At 45.1% G+C, this 17,473-nt stretch overlaps 1 protein-coding gene across 10 annotated transcripts in view; it reads right to left on the bottom strand.

The window, feature by feature from the left end:
* The window catches only part of LOC119442224 (probable RNA-binding protein 19), a 113,501-nt gene that overhangs the window by 69,399 nt on the left and 26,629 nt on the right, over positions 1-17,473 (bottom strand). The window contains exons 1-7 of one of the 10 annotated variants that reach the window (XM_049661980.1): positions 7,530-7,841; positions 7,348-7,433; positions 7,180-7,253; positions 6,091-6,257; positions 3,998-4,068; positions 1,900-1,973; positions 543-658 (exon numbers count right to left, since the gene is read on the bottom strand). The exons of 3 other annotated variants lie outside the window; for them this stretch is intronic. In XM_049661980.1, coding sequence (XP_049517937.1) covers positions 543-658; positions 1,900-1,973; positions 3,998-4,068; positions 6,091-6,257; positions 7,180-7,253; positions 7,348-7,433; positions 7,530-7,578 — 637 coding nt within the window. In that variant the 5' untranslated portion in view covers positions 7,579-7,841. Of the gene's footprint in view, positions 1-542; positions 659-1,899; positions 1,974-3,997; positions 4,069-6,090; positions 6,258-7,179; positions 7,254-7,347; positions 7,434-7,529; positions 7,842-17,473 lie in introns of those variants that run through there. 6 more of the 10 variants (XM_049661982.1, XM_049661981.1, XM_049661979.1 and 3 more) reach the window with 6 other exon arrangements.

The following is a 17,473-nucleotide window of genomic DNA, read 5'->3' as shown; positions in this document are numbered from 1 at the left end:
CATTGGAAGCGTGCTTGCTTGCTCCCTCGCTTGTCTGCAGGATTTTCCAGCAACCGCATTATAACCAGTATTTCGTCTTGCGCAGCTGCACTGTAAGCAGTATGCGTATACATAGAGTTCTATGGGAAGATAAATGGGAGTCACAGAAGACTGCATTGTACTCGGTCCTGCCCAACAAGCAGTTACATTATATATAGTGTTTCAATATTATACTCATTTTTAACAAATTTGTCCAAAGAAAAATTTTGTTTCGGTTGGCTTTTAATCAATATTCGATGCCACTTAATAATGCACACATTTGCCATGACAAGATGACAAGTCTGAATGATCAGTTACGCCTCCCAAAAAATGGTCATCAAATGAACAAGCTGCTGACAAACCGAGTCCATATAGGAGCTATCCTTCTCTTTTTGGTTGAATTAAGCTACGACAGCTGCAATACTACAAACCTGTTCTCCACTAGTGTAAAACGCCAGTGGCAGAAACTGCAGTAAAATGCACTGCAATGTGATTCACATACGTATTCTCAAATGCCCACTTACCACCCCTTTGACCGGAGACCATGACAGTGATCTTCTTTCCCAGAAAAACATGGTTATTCATCTCATTGATGGCGTCTGCAACTGCCTGCTGGTCCCGCAATGTCAGGAATGCAAACCTGTTTTAAAAGTCAATGCACAGCATGCAGGAAATGCACAACACAGATGCAACGCACAGCATGCGGAAAACAAAAAACAAGAAAAAAAAACTGGGGGAGATTGGAACATCACAGTGAGCAAACAACAGTTATACTGTAGGCTGCAGTGATGACACATTTTTATTGCATTGAAACAATCTGAGCTAATAACAAGCTCACAATACAAGCTGCTGCCGGCAGAGCTTCTCAGGCTGACACTTCACTGTGCTGCTGCTTTTGCGACAACCATGGCTACATCGCACATCTCCCACTTGCCTTATACACCTCGGTGCTAGTTTAAGACAACAAGGTCAAAAGCTGGGCCAGTTTAAGACTGTTTTATGCACTGCACTGTCAACCACTAAAGGCGCCCCCATGAATCACTGCTGCTTTTAGCAATTCATTCGTCTATGTCGCATCACACGTGCCTGAAGCATCAATTTTCGAAAGTGGATGTAAGGGATGGTGACGTGAGGCATGGAAATTGAAAGCACCTTAGCTCCAGTGGACACTGCACCCATAGTGGACACTGCTTAACCTTTCATTACTGCAACTTAACTACTGCATTGAACATGGAAGTCACACAGCCAGCATGGCCACCTAGCATTGTAACCTCGTGGTAGACACATAAACAATAGAACTGAATTGGACTCTGGCTCACTGGCTTATTCATGGTGTTACAGTTTCACTGATTGTAATGACATGAAAGAATGCGGCCAATGAATGAAAGAACGTGGCCAATGAATGCAGCAAAAGGCAGCGGTGCCACACATTTTATCGTACTATGTGACAGCTTCCCCATTTTCGTACCCCTGAAACTATAAAGTGGCGTAGCAATGGTGCAATTTAGGTAAAAAAAGACTCTTTCAGAGCAGTATGGAGCAATAAATGCCAGTCAGCACAGATTAACGCAACAGGTGCCACATTCCCACTACTGCTGTAGAAGACAATGTAACAAGCTATGACAGCAGCTGTCTAGGCACTGGTAGAAAGACCGATGTTCGTGCCACTCAGTGGTGCAAGTGAATACAAGTTCCATGCAAGTGAATGGATGATTAAAATGCTTGATAGACAAACACAACGGTACATGATCACACCTTTCTATAGCCTGCCCCGTCACATTGCCGCCATCTCACCACAAGTACGCCTCGTGACAGCTGCTGTTGCCATACCAAACCATGCTCATACCAGAACTTTCGTGACCTGTAAAAAATATCACTTACGGCTTCTTGTTATCTGGTTTCTTAAGCACCACTTTCTCAGGTCCAAACTTCTCGAAGAGTTGGAGGATGTGTTCCTGTAAGTATGATAAGACGTACCATCACATCGTTACTGAGGCAGAATTCCACGAACACACTATAAATTAAAGAGATCCTGAACCACCCCTCGGGCTTGGTGAAATAACATAATCCGCGGGTAGCATACGCTGTTGTGAACATCTCAGCCAAGTTCTAGTGTCGTACGCGGTCCGTGGAGTGGAGCTCGCAAGCGAAACGTGAAGTCAACTTTTTCTCAAACGCTCTTGTTTCAAAAGACCCCATGATCCTCGCTTTTTTCTGTGTGCTTTATTTCGTAATAAAGCACACTTCAATACACGGCAGCTATTGGTCGCTGCGGTCGGCTACACCAAGGCCGCGAGGTGCCGCCACGAGTACAGTGGCTAAGCGCACTGCGGCTCGCTGAGGACAACTGCATTTCGCTTATGTTTAGTGCTTCGTAGGCACCAAAATCGGAAGTCCAAAATAAAATTTGAACTTGGCGCCACAGTGACGTTTCCGAGGCGTAGCGCTGTGGCCCCACCCCACTCTGCCTTAGCCTTCTCAGTGCAAGGCATTGAAGGAGGAAGGGGAGCACAGTGGAGGCCGTGTTTGATTGCCAATAACTCCACTTCTGCTAAACGCATTGAAGCACTTTTTGCGGCAAAGTGATTCTGAAATAGCCTATTTTCACTTCAAATGTACTTCTCCACTTCGATAAAAAGTGGTTCAGAGCCTCTTTAATTGAAACAAATGTGCAACACAAAAATGTAAGCAATCACAGTTCCACTGCCATTAATGTAATAATTTTCTTATTGGCAGCCTTTAAATAGTGCCCAAGCAGACAATGTGCGCACCTCGTGGTTAGTGGATATAATGTAAATCGCAGCATGTGGCTCCAAGATTTTTCAGCGTACTGTGGGAGCTGCCTAGTCTTGGAGGTCATGCCAAAGAGCCACGTTTTCAGTCATGCTTCACTTCCAGCAAGCCTTAACGGCAGCAGGCTTATTCCCCCCCATTTTTTTTTTTCCAGTTTCGGTATCAAAGATCTATCTGCTAGCTTTTCACAATGCATTGTACTGTATTTCAAATGTTAATTTTCACACGGACACTGCTCTGTATCAACACTATCTGAAACTAGGCTTTTTACTCGACACAAATTTTGTTGCAGTTGGCCTCAAGCTTTCTGGAATGGATTTTACAAAGACTTGGTTAAAAATGCAGTTGAGCATAGTATACAGTTAAACCTCGATATAACGAAGTTGGCGAAATCGGCATTTGTTTCGATATATCAAAATTTTGTTATATCGAAATTCGACCTTTTTATAACACAAGTACAGTCGCCGATGAGTTATTCTTACACAAAAGGAGCCGCAACATTTTCCAAATTATCGAGCAACCAGTAAAAGCAAACTTGAATGAGAAACAAAATCATTTTGTTAAATTTGAAAGTCAGCGACGAAAGATACGGTTTCATGCCATCACGAGAGGCAGTGGGGAGTGAATGCTTCATCTGTCTCTCACTTCAATGCATCTACAAAAGTTGAGATTACGCAACTTCCAGTACTAAAGGCGCGGGAAAGACTGCGCACATAACGCCACACCATCTCGGCATGCAGGCCCACTCTTTGGACACACGGCAGATTATCTCTAAAACATGGCGCACCAGCTGCGTATGCGCTCAGCGCTAGAAAAGGAGACATGCGCGCAAACCTGCCGCTCCTAACCCCCCCCCCCTCTCCCACTCGCTTGATCGTGTTACCACAACCTCACTAGGCTTCCACCTATATATAAAAGTTGCAAAAGAGTGGCTGCAGTGCTCATGCAGTCACTATGCTGCGCTGAATGTATCAAGAGCAATGTGCTCCCATGTTCTCGCTCATAAATTGCATGACTGTACATCACATAGAATCAAAGGAGTTACAATATAGGTAACACATAAGCATGCATAGTACACGTCTTAATTTCTAGCTGCACAGTTAAGCAGGAAATAAGTTTAGCTCTTTGAAGAAACATCTTAAAGACCTCTGCAAGCAGGCGTGCTCGCAGAAGTATTGAAACAAACCTCCTCAATATGGTTTGGCAAGTTTGCAAGAAAGGCTTCCTTTGACTTGTCAGTGCCGCTGTCCTTGGAACCTAAAAAAAAGAAAAGCAGGGACCAGTCAATACACCAGTAGCACACGGTACAAACAGGGCACAATATAAAAACTACACAGGCTTTGGCACTGCCATCACTAGAGACCGGAACTTTAGGCAAAATGCCTATTTTTTCTTTACGTTGCTATCGTGCCTATTAGAAACATAAGCACGAATTAGGCCATTCCACGCCCTTTAAGCATGTGTAATGATTTAAAGTAATGATTGAGTGTAATGTTTTAATTGTGGCTTTAAGTGCCTGTTTCGGCATTCGTGCCTACTTTGGTTTATAAGGGACTAAACATGGCCCTTTTCCGAGTTTTAAGGGCTTAAGAATGCCATTTTCCATGTTTTGGTTTCGCTTTGCTTGCACACATTCTCATACTACATCCGCTGGCAACACTAGCACCTGCACTCGACCTCTAAACCATCAACACCTACTGAAAACGCTTTTGCGGCTTGTTGTTTCTTGCCTCGCATTGTGAAATGACTGTAGTTGCTTTCTAGCTGTATTATTTACAGTGTTTCCCTTAACTCATCCTCATACACCACTGCATGAGGTGCACGAAAGATTCCAAAAACAAAGACGCTCAAAAGTGCGCTCCTGCGGCAATTGATCCGCGAATCTCAGTGCTACTCCGCCGATGGAGGGACTGTGTTCTGTCAGCCATGAGGAAAGTAGGTGAGAAGCTACTGCAATGCTCAGCTCTTTGTGCAGTGAAGATGAGTGGTGTAGTTAAAGAACACATCCTTTAAATGATTTGCTCAGTCTACGAGAGCTTGTCGCACGCATGCGTGTTTGTGTTCACACATTCACCAAATTGCTATTGTGCTGGTTTTCGGCTGGCTTCTTGAACTTGATGCAAAACGTAGAGCAGAGCATTAACATTCAAGTGAAGTGCTACCCGATAACCTTTTTCATGCACATTAAGGCTGACTTTTGAAATTTTGATATGAAAGGATGAAATTTTTATTATTTATGCCCACAAGTGGGGACTCCGAGGGCACTGGGAATTAAATGTTGCGAATTGGACTACTGCAGTGGCCAAGTAGCTAGGTTCGGTTTGTAAACACAAGCGCACTTCTGTTGATCAGTGCAAGCCTCTGTGGAACACTATGCTATGGATGAAACCACGAACGTCATCAGAATATCACTTGTACATTTGATAGTTGAGAAATTAACTGAAGGCGAGAAAACAAATAGTGAGACGATGGTGTACTTTGTCAACTCTTTGTTGAAGTTGCTTTAACCATCCAGACTTGATGACATTAAGGTTTTGCTACTGCACACCGAAGCAGCACCTTATATGCACAAGACGGTATCACTTCTGAATGTTTTCCACCCACAAATGCTACACATCACATGCCTGGCTCATGAGCTGCATCGTGTTTGCGAGAAAGTCCAAAAGGCGTAAAGTGGGTCTCTTGGATTATCCGTCTCCGACAGTCCCGGACTGCCTGAGGCGGTGCTTTCAGCCAATGAGTGTTGCATATGCAGCCTCTCGGACTTAAAAAATTTTAATTATGGGCTTTTACGTGCCAAAAACCACAATCTGATTATGAGGCACGCCGTAGTGAGGGACATTGGAATAATATGAACCACCTGGGCTTCTTTAACGTGCACCTAAATCTAAGTACACGGGTGTTTTCACATTTCAGCCCCATCGAAACGCGGCCGCCGTGGCCGCGATTTGATCCCCCCCCATGCAACCACGGCGGGTCTTCTCGCACTATGCAGGTCTGTTGAAATGTAGTGTCGGATTGGACCGATCCCACTGCCTTTAGCGATGGGCTTGGGCCAGGCTGAGAATTCCAATCAACACACATTTTCTGTGCAAGCACAAAAGCAAAGCACAGCATAGAGATGAAGTCAAAAGGACAGACCAGTTAGCATGCAATCTAGCAATGGTAGCACCAGAATTATTTTCATTGGCATCACAGCCATACCTGTAGGAACCTTGCTGTAGATAAGGGCGTCTACTCATTCACAAAAAGTTCACTGTTGCACCAAGTAATGATTACCTTCACGGTGGTCTCGAGCCGCTCCTGTTGAAGCCCGTGAGTTGAAACCAACAGGCTCAGGCCTAGTGTTAGGACTCTTGACAGCAATGGGATGATTGTTAAGCATAAATGAGCCACACAGGGCCTCTTCTGCTTCCGATTCAGTAGAAAAGATGACAAAGCAGTGCCTACAAAAAAAAAAAATGTAAGCAGAGGAACTTCTTAGCTGTAACTGCCACATAATGTAGATGAGCCCCAGAGGTCATAATTCACAGGCAAACAAGAAGCAGTCACTCAGGCACTCCTATTCAAAGGCCCCTATGTGCACATAAACTGAGTATGCGGTTCCACAAGGATATCTATCGTCAGTGATGAGTCAAGAATGCAAAATGAAATACGCTTTTAAAACAAAACGTACACATGCCAGTGAACAATCTTCTCAGAACCTTTGTCCCTTTCCTCCTTGTAATCTCAACCTCACATTGGCCTTGCCCATGCAATAACCCTTGCAATGAGCCTCTTTCACCAGGTGAGTGGGTAGGGCTTTGTGCTCCCAAGATGCAAGTAATGCCCATGTCGACGAAAAAAACTCTCGGCCACTTGGCCTTCCATGCCACATGTTCCTTGTTTGCAACATGCACCAGTTTGCACTCTCAGAGTTAGCGAGGTGGTTGTTTGGTGAGGATGTCTCCATTTTGTGTGTTTCAGCTATTTGACATTTCCTTACCCACGCCTGCTTATGTTTGCTGTGCATGCATGTTGAGCCTGACTGATGCTATAGCGGCTGCTAATATACAAGGGCTCCTACTTTTGGCGCCTTCGCGTTATTTACTAAAATGTGGAAGGGCGAAGAGATTCCGCAGCATGCTTTTGTGGGACCTGCATTCTTGTCTTTTCATTGAGATTGTGATCTCAAATGACCGTACTTAAAGTTTCATTTTGTTATAACATTTTATACGAATTTTGCTATTCACGTGTTAGCTTGGCAGCCCTAATGTCCTTTTAAAGAACTTAAACCAACTGTTTTACGCCGTCAGTCATCGCCAGCAAAGAAGCTTCGGCCATAGCACACGACACATTGTAATAAACTTTGATGCAACACAAACTCACGCCTTCCTTTCTCCTTCGAAGCGCATGTTCACATTCTCCACGGTGTACTTTTCGAAAACCCGGCGAACGTCTGCCTGCGTGACACCGAATACAATTATGGATGACGCTTTCGCGCAAGGTCTGAAAAAAGTACACCTGCAACAAAGACGGATGATGGTTACACGTTACCTCTTTCGCTTCAGCGCCGATGTTCCCAACAAACACTTTTCGTTTATTGGGCTGATCTGGTCTCGCACCTTTCTGCTGCCGCTGGTCTGTAGTAAACATAGCACCGCAAATTAACTATGGTTAGGTATTCATGCTGAGCACATTTTTCGGTGTGGTGTAGCAACCCAATATATGTCTCTTACCGTCCCAGCCGCCACGACCTTTCCCGGCGTCTGGTCTGCTTGCCTTCATTGCGCCAGCAGGTCAGTCCCTTACGCGACGCGAGACTGCACAACACGCTAGATACTAGCACAAAGAAAGACCGAAGACATTCGTTGGCACTTGCCTAAAACGTTAGTGACAACACGGTACGATTGTGGAACAAGCGTTGCCTAGTTACGTCGGACCTCTGTGTGCACTTTTGAAAGGTGATACACGATAAAAGACAGCAGAAGTTCAAATGTCACCACTGTCAACAAATGCAGTAACTTCGAGTAGCGGCCATGTGCGACAGTGCGAGTAAAAATAAATTAATATGATGATGATGATGATGATGATGGAGAAAAAAAGTGTTCAGCGTCTTTATGTGCTAAATTTGGCATAATCTTGACACCTTGCAAGAGACAGATAAAAAATATTAAGAACTTCCTTCATTATAATACATTTTCGCCTAAATAAGTAAGTATAGCCTGTCTTTTTTAATCAACCTTGAAATCTTGAGAGCCATGCCCGCGTCGGTAAGGTGACTAGTTTCGGTTTCGGTAGACCTTTTTTTGATGTTTTTTGCACATAGGATACATATTCAGAAAACGAAGAAGTTAGCGAGTGAAACATTTTTAAAATTATGAGACAATTGGCAGTATTTCGAGAAGTCTAGTTATCCCAAAATACGGTAGTATTGTGTCGATCGTGTACCGCACCTCCACCACTTGGCTGATCTCTACATTACCGGTTAGCTTCGCCGCTTACGTCATTAAATAGGTCACTCCCAAGCCGGAGCACGGCCGGGCTCGACTGGCGCGCGCGCTCGCTTCTTACGGCCTTCGCATCGGGGCTAGTTCATGCCTATCGCCGCTGCTTGGAGGGGGGCGCTGCGACCCCACCCTCTTGCTCAGCTGCTCCCAGCCGATCTGTGCAGGCGCGCAACGCTGGAAGATTGGGTCGGGCGCGCTTCTTACCTCACCGTGCATTCAAGAACAAGTCGCCTAATTGTAGAGGACTCGTAAATGGTTCATCTAGGCTTCTTATAAATGGATGCAGTGTAACTGTATTAATACATCAAGCTTCTTTAAATTCACTGGGGATGCATGCGCCGGGAGAACAGCTCTCCGCCATCAAATGCATTTTGAGGAAAGAAAATAAATATGTATTGCTCGTATGGCACTTACAATGGTTGCCATACTTTCAGGCGAAAACTCTTGCGGGCACAGTAGCTCACAAATGTGTCTTATTCACAATTACAATATGAAGGGTTTCCTTGGCGGCTTGTGTACATATAGGCCGAAGGCTTGTTGTTTTCTTCAGTGAGTTGGTTTGACTGATTTACAAGGAGTATTCTCAGAAACTTCTCGGTAATTAGATTTGCGGATCGTATCGCATTACTGTCGTCAACACCTTCAGGGCAGCTCAAGATGGGAGCGCGTTGTAAATGGGGCTGCACTGCTCTTTCGAGTACTTCTAGTTCATTCCTGCGTGGCAGGTGTTCGGAGGCTTTATCGAAAAAAAAACGCCATTTATTTATTTTTATTTTATAAATACTGCAATCACCATGCGGTGATTTTAGCAGGGTGGTACAAGCATAACGAATACATTGTTATGTACAGAAAATGCACACGGTAATAAAGAAAACTGTTATTTGAATAAATACAAAGCGTACAGGTTGGGCACACGCAACGTTACTCTAAAGAAGTAAAACACTGTCACTGCAAACATGGCACAAACAAAATAATGTCACTGTAAACATGATAAAAAAGAAGTTAATGTTGGCGCAGAGACGACGTCATTTTTTAGCTGGTTCCAGTCCACTACTGTGCGCGTAAAAAAAGAATACTTAAAAGAGTTGCTGCGTGAGGAAAAAGGAGTTATAGTGAAATTATGTATTTGCCGAGTAGCGCATCCGGAGGAGAAGGCTATGATCTTTGTTATGTCGATCTTATAATTCCCCTTTATTAGTTGATGCTATCTTGTCCAAATATCTTGTCCAAAAGCGCTACAAACTCGGGCTTGAAACTCATTGCTTGGGAACTGGTGAAAAGAAACACCGGGTGTTTTCCCGGAACGCGACTTGCAATACGGAAGACAGCAATACACTATCACACAGCAGTTATATACCGATCTGCAATGAACGGCGCCAAGTCTTGGCTGTGGCCGCGCGTACTAAAGGCGTTGTACGACCGTCTTCAGGTTGGATGGATGGATGGATGGAGAACTTTATTAGCGTCCTTCTGGGCGCGGAGCCCACAAATTACTTCATACGGAACGACACTGACAGAGCACCGAATAAAATGCGCGGGAAAACGATCGTGCGAGCGCGAAGGCAAGCGCATGTACGCGGAGCAGGGTCAGGGTCGCAGCGCCCCTACCGCCGACGGGAGGCGAAACGTCTTGAGAAACTCTCCCATTGTTTCCCCGACGGGTGAGAAGGCCGTAAGAAGCGAGCGCGCGCGCCAGTCGAGCCCGGCCGTGGCCGGAGGTGGAAGACGGGAAGGACGCGACCAATAAACTAAAGCCCCTCAATAAACGAGAGGGTGCCGCCTCTGAAGTGTAATCGAGGAGTTGCGGAATATTTCTTCTTGCTCAATAAATATGAACTATTATTTAAATATTGTCCTGAAAGTTTTGAAGTATCGTCCTGAAAGTTTTGAAATATTCCTTTATTGTACATTAAGCACTATAATATTACCATTTGTTTAACTATTCGTCGCCAGGTGTTAATCCACACGTTAAAAATTGTAACCACTCGACTCAAAGGAAATAGCCACATCACCATCAGTTGTGCGGAAATTTTGAAAGTTGGTTCTTTATTCTATGATATGTCGTTGCCCAGCCATCGGACGGTTCCTTTTGAAAGACGATAATGACGCCGAAACTCCTCATCTGTCAACTCTGAAAACGCGTCTAGCACCTCCAGTCGTTGACGGGTTCGGAAGAGCAACCCGAGGCAAAGATTGAGGGGTGCCGCCATGCTTTCATGTCTATCCAGTCATACCTTAGAGATAATCAACGCGCGCGTGCGCGCACCGCCCGCGAGTCTCCGAGATGGTACGACCCGCGCGCGCGGCCGAGGTCGCAAATTAAGCAAACAGCCAAGCCACAGCAACGGAACCCAAAGCGGACTACGTCTTCGCGGTTCTACTCACGGCCGACGACGGGTTCGCTTTGAATATGATTGACAGATGCGTGACGTGCTCAAAATTTGCGGTACCGTCCCACTGTCTCAGACGGCCGCTGACGCAACCACAATTCCGGCCAATCACGTGAGGGCAAGCGAACCGGTTCGCTTTCGGCACCGTTATAAGATTCCGCCCCAGCCTGGGTACAGTGGACTGCATATGCGGCTTCGTAGAACTCGCAACCGAATGAAAGCGAATAAAATCGCAAGTGACGCTGAACAATGTGCGTAATCACGCTATGCGTTCACAGGCATTTGTGTCATATTGTAGGTCGCTTTCGCCTATTAAAAATCGTGTTTTGTTTTGGAAAGTAACAGCGTGGCAGAATAACAGGAAAATAGCGTCGTAAGTAATACATAACTGTAGTACGTTCCTTTTTTTTGTTACTTATTGTCATTAATGCCGTTTTCTTCATTTAACTGTCTCCTATTTCGCATAATTGGTCATCGCAACATCGATTGAGTGATGATAAAAAAAAACAATTAAAGGATATTTGACCATACTTCGATCCTGACCTTATAGCTGCTTGTAGCCAAACTAGATTGTACTACCCAAACTGACAAAATTTATTTAAACATTTTATTATTTTTGACATGTAATGACAGCTATGACGTCACGGATAGATTGCTTGAGTTGGTGGCGCAATTCGCTATTACGAATGTATATAACCATACATACACACATAGAATTTCTCACGGTAATATAGTGAGGAACTCTATGCATACACATGCATACAAAAAAAAATATCCAGAGCCCTTTCACTACTACTAAAGGAAGGAAAGAAAAAAATCACAGCATATCCACGAAGTGAATGATGATGAGTGGGCGAAGCACCGGGGGATCATTCGGGTAAACCACAGCTACGGACGAGAGATGATGATAGTAAGTGGTTCTTGAGGGAAAGGGAAAGGTAATTGGCGCTATCTTCTGCAGCCCTTGAGGGAGCACGGCTCAGCGCCAACGAGAGATAAAGAGAGCGCGCGTCGGGAACGAGAGAGAAAATTACACCATCTTCCCGTAGGGGAACCCTGTGTAGTATGCGAAGCAGCCATGGGGTCGACTCAAGGTAGTTTTATCACCTGTATAAACTTGGACATGCAGCAGCACCAGCAACGCGCAGAACTGTTGTCGACGCCGTCGGCGTTTTGCCCGCGTTCGCACCGAACGCGTGCAAAGTGGAACCGGAAGTGGAACCGGAACGCCATCTAGTGAACACGTCATAAAACTACAGGTGGCTACATACTACATCGGAGGAAGGACACACCCACGCCCTAAGGAGCTTCGCCCCTTAAAAAATGTGGGCAGCTTGCACTAGTGGCGGAAGGCTGGAGTAAACAGCGGAGCTGGTGAACAACCAGCTTCTTCCAGGCTTTACTAGGCTTGGCTGAGTTTTGCTAGGAAATGCTATGTGCTGCTAGGCACGGTATTCCGGATCGCCTCGCCGCCGACGCGCTGATTCTCGCTTGGCCGCGCGACGCGCTTCAAGATGAGCAGCTTCTTCGGGTGTCCGGATCTTCTTTGGTCGTCCCATGTCAGGTAAGTGGTTCTTGAGGGAAAGGGAAAGGTTGGCGCTATCTTCTGCAGCCCTTGAGGGAGCACGGCTCAGCGCCATGTCAAGGCTTACATGTACTCGCCAGAGTCAGCGAGAGTTCTGCCGCCGTCGCGGTGGCTCCGAACTCTCTCTCTCCGGTGACGTGACGGCCGAGCTGCGCTTCCACACTTGCCGGGGCGTGGCCGGTCGAAACCTGCGAGCCGCCGCCAGAGGCGCCGGCTGCAGTCGCATGCGACGAAAATCGCAGTCGCAGGGCCGTTTCTGCGATTTTCGGCTGCGACCAACCGGTTGGTCGCAGCGTCGCAACGTCGCAGCAATCGCTGCGATTTTCCCGTCGAAATTGCGCCGAGAGGTGTTTCGCGGTCTGTTTTGGAAAATGGCGGCGGTCGCTCAACGCAACGTTTATAGATACTTTTTCGTCTATAAATATTGGATCAACGAGCCTCGAACAGTGCAACTAATTGAGTGGAGCCTTGGATTACGCAATCGGTACGTAACATCAGCACCGACACGCGAACAGTGCAGATAAAAACTCGTAAGTCAGATTCGGTTCTGTGATTTCTACGAGTTTGTTGACACGCTACGTTGCTAATCTGGCGACGCTGTTTTTTAGGTTGGCTTCGGGTGCTGATAGTACGTACTTTTGCGTGATTTTCCGTTATTCACACGCGCTGCGAGTGTGTCAATACTACGAGGTGTCCCTCACGGGAAGGCATGGCCTTCGGACGTCGTCCCAATTTTCTGGTTCTGGAGACAACTCGCGATATACGAAAACGCCACAGTTTTATCGCCGTATGCTTTTACGGACGGAACAATTTAAAGAATATGCAACTACGGACAAATGCTGTGGTCAATAGGTCACGCTATACGCGCGACCATTTAGTTGCAGTCGGTTGGTTGGGGCTTTCATGCGCATTTTCCCCAATGAATTATCTCATTTCAAGGTTCTGTTACTTCCGCTGCGAGACGCAAAGCGAACGTGCAAACTGGATATCGTAATGAATGTTCTACAATAGCATATTTCACGCTTTGACTGGGAATAAGCAGTATTGCCAATTTATTTTCGAAGCAATATTTAAACAGTTTTTTTCTCATTTTTCTGATGCATTATTTTTCTCCTGAATAAAAAAACCAATAAACCTTCAGTGTGTTGCAGACTTTGTATCCTTACTGCATCTGTATTAACCCTCACATTAAAAGGTAATTGCACATTTCGCTTACTTCAGTGCATCGAATTACTTTTGTTTATGCTGGTTGTAACATATCGCAGTACTCTAAGAAACTACATAGCCATAAACATCCTTGCCTTTTCTTGCTTCTCTGTCTCTACTTCCTGTAAAACACATGCAATAATGCGAAAAGCAGGCGAACACCTTGTTTTTATAAGCAGTAGATAACTCATTAAACAAAAGCAGATCAAAATTGTGCAGTGAAGTCAGCCGGTTGCATTCCTTCGTATGAATGATAGTATCTTTTCAAGTGTGGGTGGGTCTTGCATGTCCACAGCTCATAAAGTGTGCAGACACATCACGAGGCGTAGGTATAGCCCATTAAGATGGAGGCAATGTTGCTAATGAGTCTGCACTTACATGTATTACTGCATAAACTCGTATAACCATATCCCATCATTACTCAATTGAGCTTGCTCAGTCATATTCACCAAAATTCTACTTATCCGAGCTTGCTCTGACTCATATTCACCAAAATTGTACTTGGCCGAGCTTGATCTGACTAATATTCAAAAAGATTCTGCTCAGGCAAGCTTGCACCGAGTCATATTCACCAAATATCTACTTAGCCAAGCTTTCTCCGACTTATATTCATCAAAATTCTACTCGGGTGAGCTTGCACTGAGTCATATTCACCAAAAATCTACTTGCCGAGCTTGCTTTGACTCATATTCACTAAAATTATACTTGGATCAGCTTTCCCCGACTACCACATGACAATATTCACTAAACGTTTACTCAACTGAGCTTGCTCTTACTCGTATTCACCAAAATTCTACTCAGTCAGGCTGAAACGAACTCAGACTCACGGTTAGTTCGAAGTCTTAGTGAGCCGACGTTTGAGTGAGTTCACCGTGCTATGTATACATTACATTATGTGACCTGTGCGGTGAATAAGCAAACATTGTCTATGAGTACGTGTTGCATCGGGTGAAATAAGGACAACTGTAAACACTGCAGTTAGTTTTCTAGAGTTCAACTGACCGTTGCGTGAAAGCTTCGCCTCATGTCGATTCAAGCAAGTGCATTGGATCTGCATAATATTTTTTGCCAATCCTGCTGTCTGTCCTAACCATTACTGGGTGGCCACATTTTGTACATTTCAACACAAAGTTTAATAAATGACTGTAGTGCAATATATTAAAAAAAAGATGCTTGCATCACTGCACGTATAACAATCAGAACATGACACAAACACCTGCACATAAGATGCACACAAATGATAAATAATAACAGATGGAATCAGCTAGCCACCACCTATTCAAAAAAAAAAAGAAAAAGCCCAGGACTACGTATAACCATTCCCCTTGCCAGGTACATGGGCTATAGGAGAAACACACGTGCAACCTAGCAGTTACCTCGAGGTAGCAGCTATGGACGCTTTTGCATTCGCAGCTGGCCACTCAACCACTCAAGTGTGTTCAGTGTGCACTTGTACTTAGGCACCCTTTTTATTGTCTGTATCTCAAACATTTAATGTGGCTCCTCAAAATTTTGAGAATGTTTGGATTCTGAGGCTTGCAAAGGTAAATATTTTTATTCCATTTTCGTTCAAGGTGAAGGCTCATACAAAAGATTAGAGATATTGTCAGTGCCCCTCACTTTCTCTCAGAACATAAGTGGTCTGTTATTGAGATTCTAGCAGCTTTTCAACAGCAAGAAAGGGAATCAGCTTCCCCTGTTTTCAGCATTGGGTTAATGCAGGCAATTCAGGGAGGCATAAAGTTTTGCTAATACAATAGGTTCGGGAATACCAGATTAGACTGTACCTTGAAACTTTCCTTGCACTTTCTTATTTTGGTGAAATAACCCAGTTTTAAATGGCTCCAGTTGGCATACTCTAACATTGGTCTAATATAGGTTAAGTACATGACTAGCTTAACAGACTGGGATGCTGGCTTTCATTTCCAGGAGAGGAATCATAGCACCTGCTCCAGTTGCATATGTTTTTGGTTATCAGGGGTATTCAGCCTCACTTTAAGGATAACGTGCTGAAGCAGGTAGAAGCACACGCATGCCATTAGCGGATAGTTTCGATAGCTTCTTACCTTACACTTGCAACCATGAATACAACATTTTAGCGTTCAATTTTGTTATTAAACAAACAAACGTACTCCTAACAAGGTATTTTAATGTTAGCCGGGTGGATACGCGGCTGCGCTACGTACTGCAGCATATTAACTTAAGCTTCTTGATACAGATTCACAGCACACTAACAGCGCAAGAAACAGGACGAGAAAAAAGACGACGCCCATGTCTGCCAGAATGATACGATACTACGTACACTAGTGACTGCAGCTCCTAAAAAAAATGTGGTGTCGGCTTTTACGCCTTTCGAAATATTCAGAGAGCACTTGTATGAATAATTACAGCACAGGCGCCGAGACGGACGACCCAGGCTGGCGCTAAGATAGACGTTCACAACACAAATTCCATTGCACGTTCAGTAATTACACACAGATCATTTGCGGCTTTGTTCAGGGGCAGACGTGAGCTTTTGGGTTGGTGCTTGCTGCTAAGTTTGGTGCAAGAATATTGCTAGGAGCAGGAACCACTAATGCGCAATAACGAGCAATACACACACATCCGTTTTTCAGAAGCTGACGTTAATCACGGGTAGCGCGAGGGTCTCTGCGTTGACATGACGACTCCGCCGAATCCCGAATACTGCACATGCGATGACAACAGCTATAAGGGCTTGTTGATAGGTCCTCTTGCAATTTGTTTAACCGAAGGTAGAACGACACAGGCATAAAACACACACAGAGACAGCACACAACGCTGAACGACCACCTGCGAACAGCTGTTTACGTCCGCCATTTCTCCTCGTATTGAACTTCACAAACCGCTGTTGCGCACTCCAAAACAAACTAAACTTTGAAGCGCTTTTAAATTACAAAACGCACGTATTATTTGGTCCTAATAAAGAGAGGTCAATTATATTATAACGCGCACGTCTTTTTCATTACATTAAACGAATTTATGCGGCGTGTGCGACAAAATCTGGCAGCAAGCAACCCTGGGCGTCGCATAATCGCATTGTTGACATCGCACCATGTGAAATGGCCGTTGCGAATTTCGCATCTGCGAAAATCGCAGCTGCGAAAATCGCAGTGCAAAATCGCACCATGTGAAACAGCCTTATCACGGACACCGCGCGCGTTCGGCGCGAACGCGGGGAAACGCGGATGGCGTCGGTAGTACACTGTAGCGTCGGCAACAGCCCTGCGCGTTGCCCCATTGGCGCCCGGCGGCGCCTATGGCGACCGCCGTCGCCGCCTTGTGATGCATCCGCCGGGGGGCGCTCGCACTCGTTTATACGTCGAGCTGAGCGCCCGATACGAATTGGTTCGCGAGTTTCTCGCGCTTTTTATTGGAAATTCTTGTGCGAAGTTATGTTTCGTGCGGTGCTGACAAGTGCTCAGGGGTGAGTCGCCGTCAAAGTCACTGCTTTGTGCCTAGCTGCACGACTGCATGGTTACAAATCGGGCAAAAAGAAGAGCCAGCAAGCCCAGCATCCACCAGAGAAAAAAAAAAGAACTTGAAACTTCGCAGGACGACATGAGAACCATGAAAGGGAATGTGCATTGTGTTCAGTTACACCCCTTCGTGTTAAATATTAAGAACAGTAGCTATAGTAGTTTTAAGTGTGTTAATCGACTTGGTGTGTATGCTTTCCTTGCTTTACAAGAATGTTGCTTAAAATATTTTATTCTTGGTTCTTCACTCATGTTTTCTCACGTTGTGCACAGTTGTTATTGTTTCTCTTTTGTGTATGCGCTGCGTCTGAATCGGTATTTCTACCTTTGCTTCATGCGCATTACCATTATATGAGGGCTGCAGCAATTTTGTCTCTATTGTTGATGCCCTATGCTGCTGCTTTGCAATGTAAGGGGCGAGAACCTATCACCTTGAGCAGTTAATGTTTGTCCCTTTGTTATCCCCACTGAAACTGGGCAAGCAAAGGAAATAAA

Source organism: Dermacentor silvarum, chromosome 2, assembly GCF_013339745.2.
Source record: "Dermacentor silvarum isolate Dsil-2018 chromosome 2, BIME_Dsil_1.4, whole genome shotgun sequence".
NCBI classification, from domain to species: domain Eukaryota; kingdom Metazoa; phylum Arthropoda; class Arachnida; order Ixodida; family Ixodidae; genus Dermacentor; species Dermacentor silvarum.
Note: the sequence above shows the minus strand (reverse complement) of the source record. Positions and strands in the feature narration are given on the sequence as shown.